Here is a 12,342-nt window from a genome sequence, read left to right as displayed (position 1 = left end):
AAGAGTAGCTTGCTGCTGACCAAATAGCCGAGTACTTCAGCAGGTTGTCTCTGATGAACAGAGGTGGCCAACTAGCCATAGACCAGGCTGATCTGAGTCCTATTCAAGATGAGGCAGAAGAGATTTTGACCAGGCTTCCAGTACGAAGACAGCTAGAACTATGATCCAAGAACTAAGTTACTTATTGTCTTTACTATACTACTTGTGCCAAACACTTAACCATCCACAATGTAGAATCTGTAATACAGTCTTGTGAACAGAAAAAAATATATTACTTATTTCACAGCGCTATTGAGTTAGGAATGTACACAGGAGGTTACTGAGCAGAAAAGAAAACGATAGCCAAGAGCCACTCAAGCTTCTTGAGTGCCTAGAAAAAATTCAAAAAGTTCAACCAGAGCCAAAACGTTACTACAACGTAAGGCGCTGGTGTCGTGAATAGTGTGAGGTGTACTCGCTTAGACCCTAAGTTTCAGATAATTTCAGCCACTGGATCTTCTCGAAGCTCAACTTTTTTTCAGAATTGTATTTTTTTTCACACATCGGTTCCTACTCGCAGGTATCCGTTTATTTATAATGTTTTGTGATAACATCTCTGAGGAATAAATTCTATCTGCGGTTAATTCAGTATGGAAACTTTCAGAAGAAAAACGCATTTTCATAAAAGCTAGTAGAGCTAAATCTTACAGTCCAGGTATTATCATGCAGCAAAATCAATATTTCAAGGGTTTTTTGAACCCGGAATGAGGGCAAACAATAATTTCAGCGAAGAATACATTTCAGGATTGATGAGTTTGTATGCCAAGTGTAAAGTAAGAGTTGACAATAGTTACCTGCAAGATCAAGTGGGTGATCCATGATGACTGAGCAGGGTATCAAGACTAATCTTAAAAGCAAGATATGCCCAGTAAAACTCTCATCTAACTATTCAATGTTGTAGAATTTAAACATCATGGCCGTTCATTCCTACATTTAGATTGTACGAATAGAATTTTGTTGCTTTGCACTGTTATTTTTAGGGATGTTGCAAAGAGTTTTGCATTAATTGAACTTAACTGCCTTAAATAATATTCAAAGACACTGTTATGACATTAACATAGAAATAACATTGATAAACTGATTCTGTAATATCTAGTATTTCTAGATTTCGTCCTGGTCTCTTTGTTAAAACTAGTCTCTTATCACGTTGTTTGAACAGCTTATATCACGATCACCAAAAAATAACAGATGCGAAACTTTTATTCTTGATTTCATCAGGCCAAGGATGACTCTTAACTGTGGTGAAATTAGTGTTGTAAACGAAAGCTGAACTTGAGCAATATTAAAGTCTGTATACGAGCCAAGTGGCCCATCAGGCGGGAGCTTATCCTGGTTTCCGTAGCATGAAGCGACTAGGAGTATTTCTACTTCCCCCTGGATGGGATGCTAGTCCACCGCAAGGTGCCTCCAGCATTAAGTTCGCCGGTACCCATTTGTACACCTGTGTAGAGAGAGGCGCTGTGAGAGTAGAGTGTCTTGCCCAAGTACACAACACAATGTCCCCGGCCAGGGCTCAAACCCGGACCGCTCGATCCGGAGACGAGCGCACTAACCATGAGGCCACCGCGCCTCCCTTGAGCTAATTTGCCTCATAGCTAAATGTTGTGTGACATGGGTATGAAATGACAATTCTTAGTGGCACCAGGCACTTCAAATGACTTGGAACTCCTGGTGTAAACTAAGATAGGTCCAATATTTGTCTAAAATACCAATAAAATCCAATGTATTCTGTAAGCAGGAGTGGTGTCTAAATTTGATGCTTATTTAATGACATTTCAGCTGGGATTTTGGGAAAAACACCAGGGGAGGGGGGAGGGGGTGGTGGTCTAACTCCTAAGGGAAAAATCCCAAAGCCGGCCCACTTTGTATTTTAGAGTTGTTGGGTAGTACCTTCAATCTGGCAAAGTTTCATCCAAAAGGGAGAGATGGCATGTATCATCCCTTCCTGGCACTCTTTCAAACTCGGTTTTATAAACCTCGCAATTTAAAATCAAAGTGCTTTATGAGCAAACCCACAGATTTCCCAGTGAATGATGATTTCCCCCCAAAAATAGGTCCGCATTGCGGACATGTGTGGCTAACGGGTTATTCTAGTAATACGAGTTACAACAGCAGTTTTATAACAGAAGAAAAATACAAGAGGTATATACCAAGTGAATCGTTCCTTATTTTCAGTTCTTTTGTATCACTGCGGTGATAAACATGGCAATAAAATTCATTGCGGGAAAACAAAAAAATCTACATATTTTTAGTTGACAGTTTGTGTGTTATTTCTTGTTGAGCTACGATGGCCAAGGAAAAAAAGTATTTTCATGCATACTTCATGACGTACAAGAAAAGCTGCACTCGACATGAACTGCATGGCTCCCATGGATTTATTCAATTCATTCTCGATTGAGCCACTCTACCTTCTCGTCGACCTATTGAAACCCATAAAGGTTGCCCAACATGTTTTTCTTGTCGCCTGAAGAGGAAAGCTAGTCTGCTTTACGCGTCTCAGTACCACTAGATCGAGAGCGCGGGTGTTTGGACGACAACTCACAATTGGCTACGATTGATATCGAAGCAACTCTGCTTGCAGGGTAGCTGCGAAAGATCTTAAGAGAAATCCAGGATTTTTTTTATGAATAACAAACACACAATATATAAGCCATGTAACAGAAATGTCAAATTAATTATAGCCAATAAGCAAACAAAGCAGGTCTCCATTTTTAGTGCAAAAATCGTAGTCAGATAATACCTTAAAATGTAATATGAACTACATCCAGAAAGCAAACAAAACAAATTTCCATTTTTAAGGCAACAATAGTAGTCACGTAATACCTAGACCTAGAAATGTAAAGCGAGATAGCGCCTGCAATGTTGTCTAATACAGTGATTTCAAGAGCTTTATCTACTGGTCAGCAGAATTACCTCAAAAAACTTTACGGATGATGGAAGGAAATCAGTCTCGCATTAACCATTCATCACCAACGGCCACCTCTCTACAAAGATCACAGTTTTTGTCCCGGCGGACGGCCATGCCAGTATTCACTTTTTTTTAAAAATCTCAGCTCGGCAACGGCCATTAAAGCGCCTCGCAAATGTCGCATTAACTTCTCGACAACGACCGGTTAATTAACGACTGTTCAACAGCCTATTAAAACCTCAAATTGTTTTGTTGTAAAAGGATACGAAGCTTGACCCATACTGTAAGTTCTTAGTCTCTGTTTCTGTTTGGTATACAATTTGAATGTTACTTATTTATATGCTACAAAAAGTGTCATTTTATAAAAAAACAAAAATGTTTCCCCCTACCCCCCCCAAAAGGTGTCATATTACACCCCTACCGGACTACCTCCTCACAACGGCCGCTTTCATCTGTCCCCAAAGTGGCTGGCCATTGGGGAGAGGTTAGACTGTTCATTCCCAGACTTGTCAATAGGGTCACGCCTGATTCGCGCTTGAAAGACTTGCAGTGCTATATGTGCTCCCTTCTCAGTCTTTCCAGGCGATAAAAAAGAAAAGATCGTGGATAGCGATCGGTGTTAAAGGACCGAGCCGAGGGCGAGCGTGATCACGATGAGCTGGGAACGAGCGCCCCGCGGGTTTAATTTTAATTCATGTTCTATGGCACGGAAGAATAGAGACGAGATAGTTGCTATGCGGTATTCCAGATGAAAAGCCAGTTTATTCTTCTCCTCTCTAACTGAATATGCTAGTACCCATATACACTCCTGGACAGAGAGAGACATTGCTCTCTTGCCTATACAATATTACAACACAAGGTACTCCACTGTAAATTTGTAAGATTTGTTTTAGCTCTAAAATTGGGTAGAATACATCAGCTACTGAGCTAAGTGACAATAGATTTTTGTTCAAACTTTGTCCACTGAATATTTGTCATATGATAACTTCAATTTTGAAATAAAAAAGGGGGGTGCCCATGCTCATTAAGGAGCAGCGAGGCATTGAAAATGCCTCATTTTTGCATTATTTAATGCTTATTATAAGAATGCATTCCCAGTAATTGTAACATCTTTGTAAGCCCGGACTCATAAGAACGCGCATTAAACTACAGTCAGTACATTGTGTCGGACCACAAATAAACGTTTAAGTTTAATTCAGACAGAAAGCTAAATCCTTGATTAAAAGTTTGAACCAAATTTCTTGACGTGGTTACCGACTGCAAAATAGAAAAGACCACAGTGTATTTGCTATTTTTCTTATTTATTCAATTTCAGCAATAGAAATTAGATCAGTCTTTTCTCACGCAAAGCTTATGATTAGTTGATTACAACGACTGGAAAAAAAATTGGGGTGCCCATGCTCGTTGGTGAGCTAGAGCCATTTTTCAACTGACAGAGCTCAATATCATGGCAAATCCGTCATGTTTTCAATATGCGCGTGCAAAAGCGCGTGCTAATGACGCCATAAATTATGTGCAGTAAGGATGCGCAATGCAAATGTGAGGAATGACCTTAAATTTGGCCAAAATAATCTAGGGACGGGTGTCTGGAAAACCCGAACAGCGAATAGCGAATAGTTGCGAATAGCGAACAGCGAATAGTCCCGAATAGCGAATAGCGAATAGTACGAATAGTGCGAATAGTGACGAACAGTCTCGAATAGTGGCAAATAGTGGCAAATAGTGGTAAATAGTGGCAAATAGTGGCAAATAGTAGCAAATAGGGTACCCGGTATCTCGCAGTCAACTTCGGAGCAACTTAGGATGTGATTTTCCCACTAAAAAGCACAGACGCTTATCAGGACAAAAGGTGTTTCTAAACGTAATTTCTTCTGTTTTAACCGCTGCAAAAGCGTAAATACGTCTTTTTTAGGTTATCCTTGTGTTTTCTGTTTTCTTAATGTCAGCGATGGACAGCTTACTAGCCTGAGTCCGGAGAAGAAAAGGTAAGAAATTCATTGAAATTCTGTTGCTTATTTGGATAATTAATTAACGCTGGATATCAGATCTAAAGCGGTGACTATTGACGACTATTCGTCACTATTCGCCACTTTTCGCGACTGTTCGCCACTATTCGCACTATTCGAGACTATTCGCGCTATTCGGGACTATTCGCTATTCGCTATTCGCGATTCGGGTTTTCCAGACACCCTCTAGGGACTACATGGGCTTAAACGGCGAAATGAGTTTCAGAGTGGACTGAAAGGGAAATAGTTCTCTGATACCGCTGTTTTTGGGCTCAAAATGCCCTCAAATGGCTCGACAAGAGGCTGAGACCGACTTTGTGTGCCATGGTTAAAGGGTAACTCTTTAGTGATGAAAAAGATCTTTTAATTTATAGTGTAATCACAGACCTTTTTGATCTAGCTAATTCCGTCAGCTGAGTAGAAATTGTCAGTACCTAAAATGGTTGACATTATGACTGGTTGTTAGTCTATAGAGAGAGCTCTTGAGGTCAAGAGTCGCTTCTCAGCTAACATCAGCCACACCTTCCTCGTCTTTAACCTGTGTAAACTCTGTTTTACATCCCAAATCCTAACGAAAAACAGTTTTCTCTGGTCAAATGACGTCTATCACGGTATATTCAGTCATTTTTGAGATGAAAAATGTACCCTTCGAGTAAGGAAATAATGTCCAATAAAGCGGACAGGAATTTGCAGAACATGACATATACATGCAATAAAAATCGGAAAAAACAGACCTGATTTTTCCAAAGATCCTTGATTATTTCATTCTTTTCCATTAACAGTCGCTCTCGCGAAGTTCATGAAATAACTTATATGACCCAGGATTTAAAAGTGTCTCGAGGAATGATAACTCCAAGTTCATAATATTCAGGTTTTCAAAGTTGTCAACATGTACACTGACTTCATTGAAATTGTTGCTAATATCAATACCGTGTCTTGTTAATGTTCGCCCGGCAGTTCCGTTATGACTAGGTGAAAGCAGATCTACTGCAGCTGCGGCTTCCACGGGTTCGGAAGTGGGCTGTCGACCAGCTGACGGCTGAACTCCACTAATCTTACGAACGAATTTTCTTGTTTCAGCGCTTATCTTTCTCAAGGGCCGCATACTATGCCGTCCAATCCTCGCAAATCCGGACCTGAATTCTTTGCTTTTCAAGGCGTAAATAAACGGATTTAAAACACTGTTAGCGTATGTAAAAAGGCGACATACCACAGATATGTAATCATAAAATTTGTTGGCTGCAGCATTTCCAAAGTCTATCCAAAGCCAGAAGAACTGATTCGGAGACTTGCCGATGGCAAAAATCATAACAACGATGACGAACATCCTTGCCAAGTGGATATTCTGTTCTCTTCTCAGTTTGAGTTCGGCGCTCTCCTTGCTTAAAGTCGACATTTTGCTTAGCGTGCGCGTGCGACTCCTCTGTTTTCTCATCGACATCCTAGAAAAAAGCCTGAGGGTGTTTGAACGCAAGCTGCGATAGATAAGTAGATACGCCATCGACATGGTTATCAAAGGCAAGGCGAATTGAAAAAGAAAGAGTGCAATAGTGTAAGCTTGGCTGTGGCCCACACTAGACCAGTGTTCCTTGCAAGACTTTTCAGAGTCGTCGTATCCCAAAACGATAAAATAGGGAACGCACAAGCTGAGGGAAAAAATGTGAATTGCCAAGGCGAACATTACGGCTGTAGCTGAAGATACACGCTCCATCAGAGGTCTTGCAAGCGCTCTGTATCTGTCTAAGCTAATAGCCGCTAGAGTTAAAGAAGAAGATGTTGAAAACATCGTCACAAACGGCGATAAAATTTTGCACATCGCTTTCCCAAAAGGCCACTTGTGGTCCAGTTCTTCTATGGCCAAATCCAACGGAATGCCGACAACTGGTGTTATAAGGTCGCACAGAGCCAGGTTAAGGATGAATAAATTCGGAGGTGTTCGCATCCCTTTCACTCCGATGATAACAATAACGACTAAACTGTTTCCAACACAGCTTAGTACGAAGACCACAACATACAAAGCTATCTTGGTTATTCGGAACTCAACGGCTTCGGTGAAATCGCCAGCACCCACTCCGAGCGAACTACTGTTTGCTGCCATTTTGAAATCCTATCACTGTGGCCGCCTGTGAAGACTTAATAAATGAGCCGATCCGCCTTATTTGTTTCCGCCGAGTCGCAGTTGTTATTCCTACAGATTTTCAGATAAAAATACCAATAACTTTGACCTCTCGTCCGTTTACGCTGCAAAAGCACAGATATGTTGAAAAAACATTGTCTTAGGAAATAAAGGACAGTCGGGGCAAAATCAATCAATGACTGAAATACTGACTTACTCAACTCAGTAATAATCCTTGCGCCCACAGCACGTAAACTATTTAAAAACACTCGTCACTGTAGGGCATTAAAGCCATATGAGCATTGTATAATTATCAAAATGAAAATATGTTACCATCCTACTTCGAGAGAAAACAAGGACTTTGAAAAAGGTGACAAGTATTTAAAAGCATCACTTTCAGATGGTTATTTATTTAAATTTAGATTAGACTTTCAAATAACAAAGTGAACCGCTCGTGACCATTCTGTGAGGGCGTGAGCAATTTTCCCGTGCGCGTGGGAGGCGAGGCATGGCCTATAGGCTTTGTATGAAATCCAAGCGAGTTCATTTAAGTGAAAGCTGTTGACTACATTTTCCCTTGGCGCTATTATTTTTTTTCAGTTTGTTTTGGGAGCATGAAGATTTCCCCCGGGAATCGCCGATTCATGTGGCCTGGATTACCAGCCGCTGATCCGGATCGGGAAGACCAGTCTCGAAAGAGCGGCGGAAATCGAGCCTATGACTGACTTTGTACCGGACGCAAGGAGTATTGAACAGTGGATTGTTGGACCGTTCGTATTATTTTCCAAATCTTAAACAATTGAGAATCAAAGTTATTGATGTCTATAAACAACTGATCTCTTGACGAGTATTCATTTATGAATCTGATCAACTGCAACTACCCATACCGACAGGCCCATCAGTATAAAATTTCACCCACCGCTTCAAAGTTTCAGCCTCGTCCTACGCAATTTGTATAAATCTTCTCCGAACATAAAATTTCTTGTTTATCTAGGAAATTTACCCCCTTTAACGTCTTTTCTGGCAGTAGAGCCTCGTTGTCTCGAAGTCAATTATCAATCGAACTCCTCGCTATCTTAAACTCAAATCATTTTTCCTTGGATATACTTTCTCAGTCTCTTGATAAGAGTCGAACTATTTTTTTCCGTTGAGGTTGAGGTTCTGAAGATAATTTGGTGAACCACCCAAGTATCCAGCTTTCGGAGCAAAAACCCTCGCTGAAAAGATCAGCAACGTAGCCTGAAATAGTAGATTATGGATTTTAGAGGTCAAGTCTCGCCAATGAATCCTTTCATTCAAGCATTGCCATGGACAAGAGTCGAAGGCTTCAAGTCTAGGGTACAAATCGAAAACACGTATGATGCATGCTTATTGTGGTTCGAATTCCAAGCGAATGAAGCAGATTAAGAGTTCAGCAAAACCAGCGGGAAAGAGGCCCTTAAAACCACGGTAAAATGGATTGCAATTGTTCAGAGAGGGCAAACTGATAAACAGCGATGAAAATTTAACACTGGCCTTCTCAGTCAGTATCTTTTCAGTCATAAGTAGGGGTAGATGCTTGCTGCTATCTTATCAACACTGGTATATATAAATCACTTGCAAATGGAGAAAAATCTGCGATCTCATGCGAACCGTCGATCATTGGCCTAACCACTAATTTTTACGATCAACGCTTCCTGCATGGTATAACGACGTATATTTTGGTTAAATTATATTCTAACTTTTAAACTTATCAACCCAGAACTTATTACCGATAATCCAGATTCAGTTTACTTTCTTTGGCCCTTATTTGCGCGGGAAACACTCCCACCAGTTTATACTTGTTGTTTTTAGGCGCCTTTCAACTAACACGGGCATTAGAACAACGCTAATCCGCGCTATAAATATACCCTTCGCTGAGTTGTTTACTGCTTCCAAATTTACCTCTATTCCTAATTTATTAACTACCCTACTCCCTAACCAATGGAGTTAACCAGTACTCGCTGTATTATTATTATTTAGGCTATTACTAAATTGTGATAGGACATTGTTCGTGGCTAGTCATGCGCAGCTTGTTTCGTCCCTGCCAAGGGACTCATCAGAGACCTTTCTACTTGGCAAACTCCTCGGGCATCGCGCCCAAAGTCCCGTTCGCTAACAAAATGATGACAGCAATCTCGCCTTATATTGCATAAGGATTCCCGACCGCACAAATTCACCAGTGAAAATTGACAATAAAGTTGACAGTTACTTGCGATAATACATTGTTCGTGGCTAGTCTTACGCAGGTCGGTTCGTCCCCGCCAAGGGACCAGAGACCTTTCTGCTTGGCAAACTCGTTGGGTATCGAGCCCAAAATTCCCGTTCGCTAACAAAATGATGACAGCAATCTCGCCTTATATCGTATAGGATTCCCGACCGCACAAATTTACGAGTGAAAATTGACAATAAAGTTGACAGTCACTTGTGATTATACATTGTTCGTGGCTAGTCTTACGCAGCTCGTTTTGTCTCTGCCAAGGGATTCATCAGAGACTTTTCTGCTTGGCAAACTCGTTGGGCATCGCGCCCAAAGTCCCGTTGGCTTCCCGTATCCCTTATTGGTTACGTCTCGTGTGAAACTCACACACGGAGTTCGTTTTCCGGGGGTACGTAGCATGATATCATTTGCAGTTGCAATTCATTTACACAACACTCTGTAACTTCGCTACTAAAGCTAGATTAACTAGTAAAGAACTTACTGACGGAACCAACATCACAGAACTGAACGACTGACTGACTGACCGACAATTTGACCGAACACTATTTAAGTGTCTCTCCTTCAAGAATGCTATAAGAGAACAAAGATTCCGGTTTGTAGTTTGGGCGGCCTCTCATCTCGGAAGCGTGGTGAACTAATTTTCCCCTACAAGACCCTCACTACAATGAGCACTGCTGGGTGAGTTTGCGTGGTTCTTTCCGATGTAAATTGCAAACTTAAACATAGGCAAGTTTCACAGAATTAACGTCCCACAGAATTAATTATGAAGAGTTGTGAGACAGATTAGGGCTTGATAGATGTTTGTTGACTGTTTGTTGAACGGCCCTAATATTCAATATATGTTAAAAGTGACTTTATCAGAAACAGAAAAAGGTCTCAATGGAGTTAACCGTTAGGAGGAAAACAGGCCAAAAATAAGGCCTTTAGCATTAAAATTGGAAAAGTCTAACCGTTAGCCTTAAAAAAAATGTTAACCAAAGGAAAAAAAAAATTGGCCACGAAAGTGAAGGCCTTAAGAACTCTTGTCAAGACTTTTTTGTGTCTTGTTTTACTATAGCAGTAAGCTATATTAGTCTACCAGTGTCATAATAATACCATCCTGGAATGGCCCTAAGACCTTAAACCTTTTTAAACTATGAAAGTTCATGTTTAACTTTTTAAAACGATGACAATTTATTTCTGCGATTTTTGTTAACCGTTAGGAAAATCAATTATCCGTTAGCCGTAAAAATAGCAACCACCCCATTGAGCAACTTAAAATAACCTTCCACATGCTGGTGACGCACATCACTTCTTGGTGCGTTTGGATAGGTTATCGACCTCGCTCAGTCCATTAACTGAACTGTCGGTCGCTCGTTAAAACTTCATAGCAATTACTTAAGTTCAAAAGGATTTCCTGAATATTTAAAAACGGAACAGATGCATCTTCTATCATTTCATGTGCAAAGATACAAGCAAATGAAAACCTTCTTTGTCGCTCTCTTGTATTATATTACACTGAGAGTGTGTGGTCAGGGTCTACTGATAACTCTCCGTATGGAAAGCAGATTTCAGGAAAAGGTTAAGTGTAGATTGTACTCGAGATTAGTTAGCTTAATTAAAATCAAGAGTCATTCTTGAAACGTGTCCCAAGAATTTTCCATGTGTAAGCTCTACAAGGCCTAAAATGACTTTCCAGAGAAAAACATCATGTAAAAGAAACTTATAATGCGTCGCTTATTAAGTTTAGTTTAAAATTCTAAAATTGAAGTATACATATATTTGAAAACTTCATTGATATTCAGATATCTGGGTCATCTCTATCAAGTTTGTTCTTATTCCGGTTATTTCTTTTCCCCGAAGATAGACAGGTTTTGCAGAGTCTGGGATGATGGACAACAAGTTAAATCAACTATGTAAAAATCTTTTTTTCTTTAACGTGCAGACTCCTCGTCATAAGTTCATACATTAAAGTAAAAGAACAAAACATATTGTCTGCTGCACGAGGTAACATATTCACGATGCCAATTTTACTTGGTCAACTTGGCTTTTTTTTTTTTAATAGAATCGACTGAAGAAGACACGAGGCGTCTGGGAGCTGTCTTACTTTTTGTTTTTGTGGTCAAGTCAAGGCCCTTGATGAGTAGGTCTGTGCTGGGAAAACAAACTGATCGTGCTGGTCCAATTTCACTGAAGGCTGACCTCGGGTCTTTGATCAGATCCGACAGTCAATTTCAAGGGTTCCTGCTCACGTGTGAGAAAAAACAAACAAACGGATGAACAAAAGTGCAAAGCAAAAAATAAACCAAACAGAACAAGGTACGTGAGCAGTTCTGGCGAAAAAGTCAATGTTCCGAAAGAAGAGAGTGGCGCCCACTTTCACCCAAAAAAAAGTTTCATTTGATCAATAAATAGTTTAACACTTAAATATCAAACTGACTAAAGAGGTTATCTGGAGTGGATAATTATGATGAAATTATGAAACGTCTCGACGAACAAACAGCTGTGGAACTTGAGTTGCATGTCAAATGAGCGAAGTGGTTCAAATTGACGAGTTTTTTCCCTCTTTTTTTTTTTGGACAAGCTGGAGTCATACCGGAAAAAGGCCCCCGGCTCATTGCCAGCCTCCATCTGTAAAATTTGCTGCCAAATTGCTAGAAACACGTAAGAGGTTATACACAATAGCTAGTTCATGATTTTTTTTTTACTTCAAATGAAAGCTTTTTCTTTGCTTATCAGTTGTTAAAAAAGTCGTGGTTAGCACTGCGGAACTAGTAATAGGTGACAAGAGAAATCTGGAGTCTTGTTGAAAGTTCATAGTCGGGGGATGAAACCTTAGTGTGGAACGAGTGCACTGACTAGTATTTCAATGCGGTGCTGTTTATTCCAAGGTACCATTACAGCGGCCTTGAAAGGAAAATACCAGAAAAAGTCCCCTTGTCTCAAAAGTTCAATGGGAAACAGTGGCAAATGAATAAGGCTTGGTTGTTGTCGCCGCTCTCTCGAGTCCGGTCACGTTCCTCCCTAAGAAGTGCTTCCGTTGGAGAAGCGCGAC

General features: G+C 40.4%; 1 protein-coding gene across 1 annotated transcript; it reads right to left on the bottom strand.

Moving 5' to 3' along the window:
• Positions 1-5,688: 5,688 nt before the first annotated feature.
• LOC110060496 (galanin receptor type 1-like) lies at positions 5,689-10,927 on the bottom strand. The gene has a single exon (XM_089276352.1). The coding sequence runs from the start codon at positions 7,049-7,051 to the stop codon at positions 5,729-5,731; it is 1,323 nt and encodes a 440-aa protein (XP_089132478.1). The 5' UTR covers positions 7,052-10,927; the 3' UTR covers positions 5,689-5,728.
• Between the last annotated feature and the right edge of the window lie 1,415 nt (positions 10,928-12,342).

This window comes from Orbicella faveolata, unplaced genomic scaffold, assembly GCF_042242905.1.
Source record: "Orbicella faveolata isolate gen_17 unplaced genomic scaffold, um_ofav_v1 contig_4, whole genome shotgun sequence".
Lineage (NCBI taxonomy): Eukaryota > Metazoa > Cnidaria > Anthozoa > Scleractinia > Merulinidae > Orbicella > Orbicella faveolata.
Note: the sequence above shows the minus strand (reverse complement) of the source record. Positions and strands in the feature narration are given on the sequence as shown.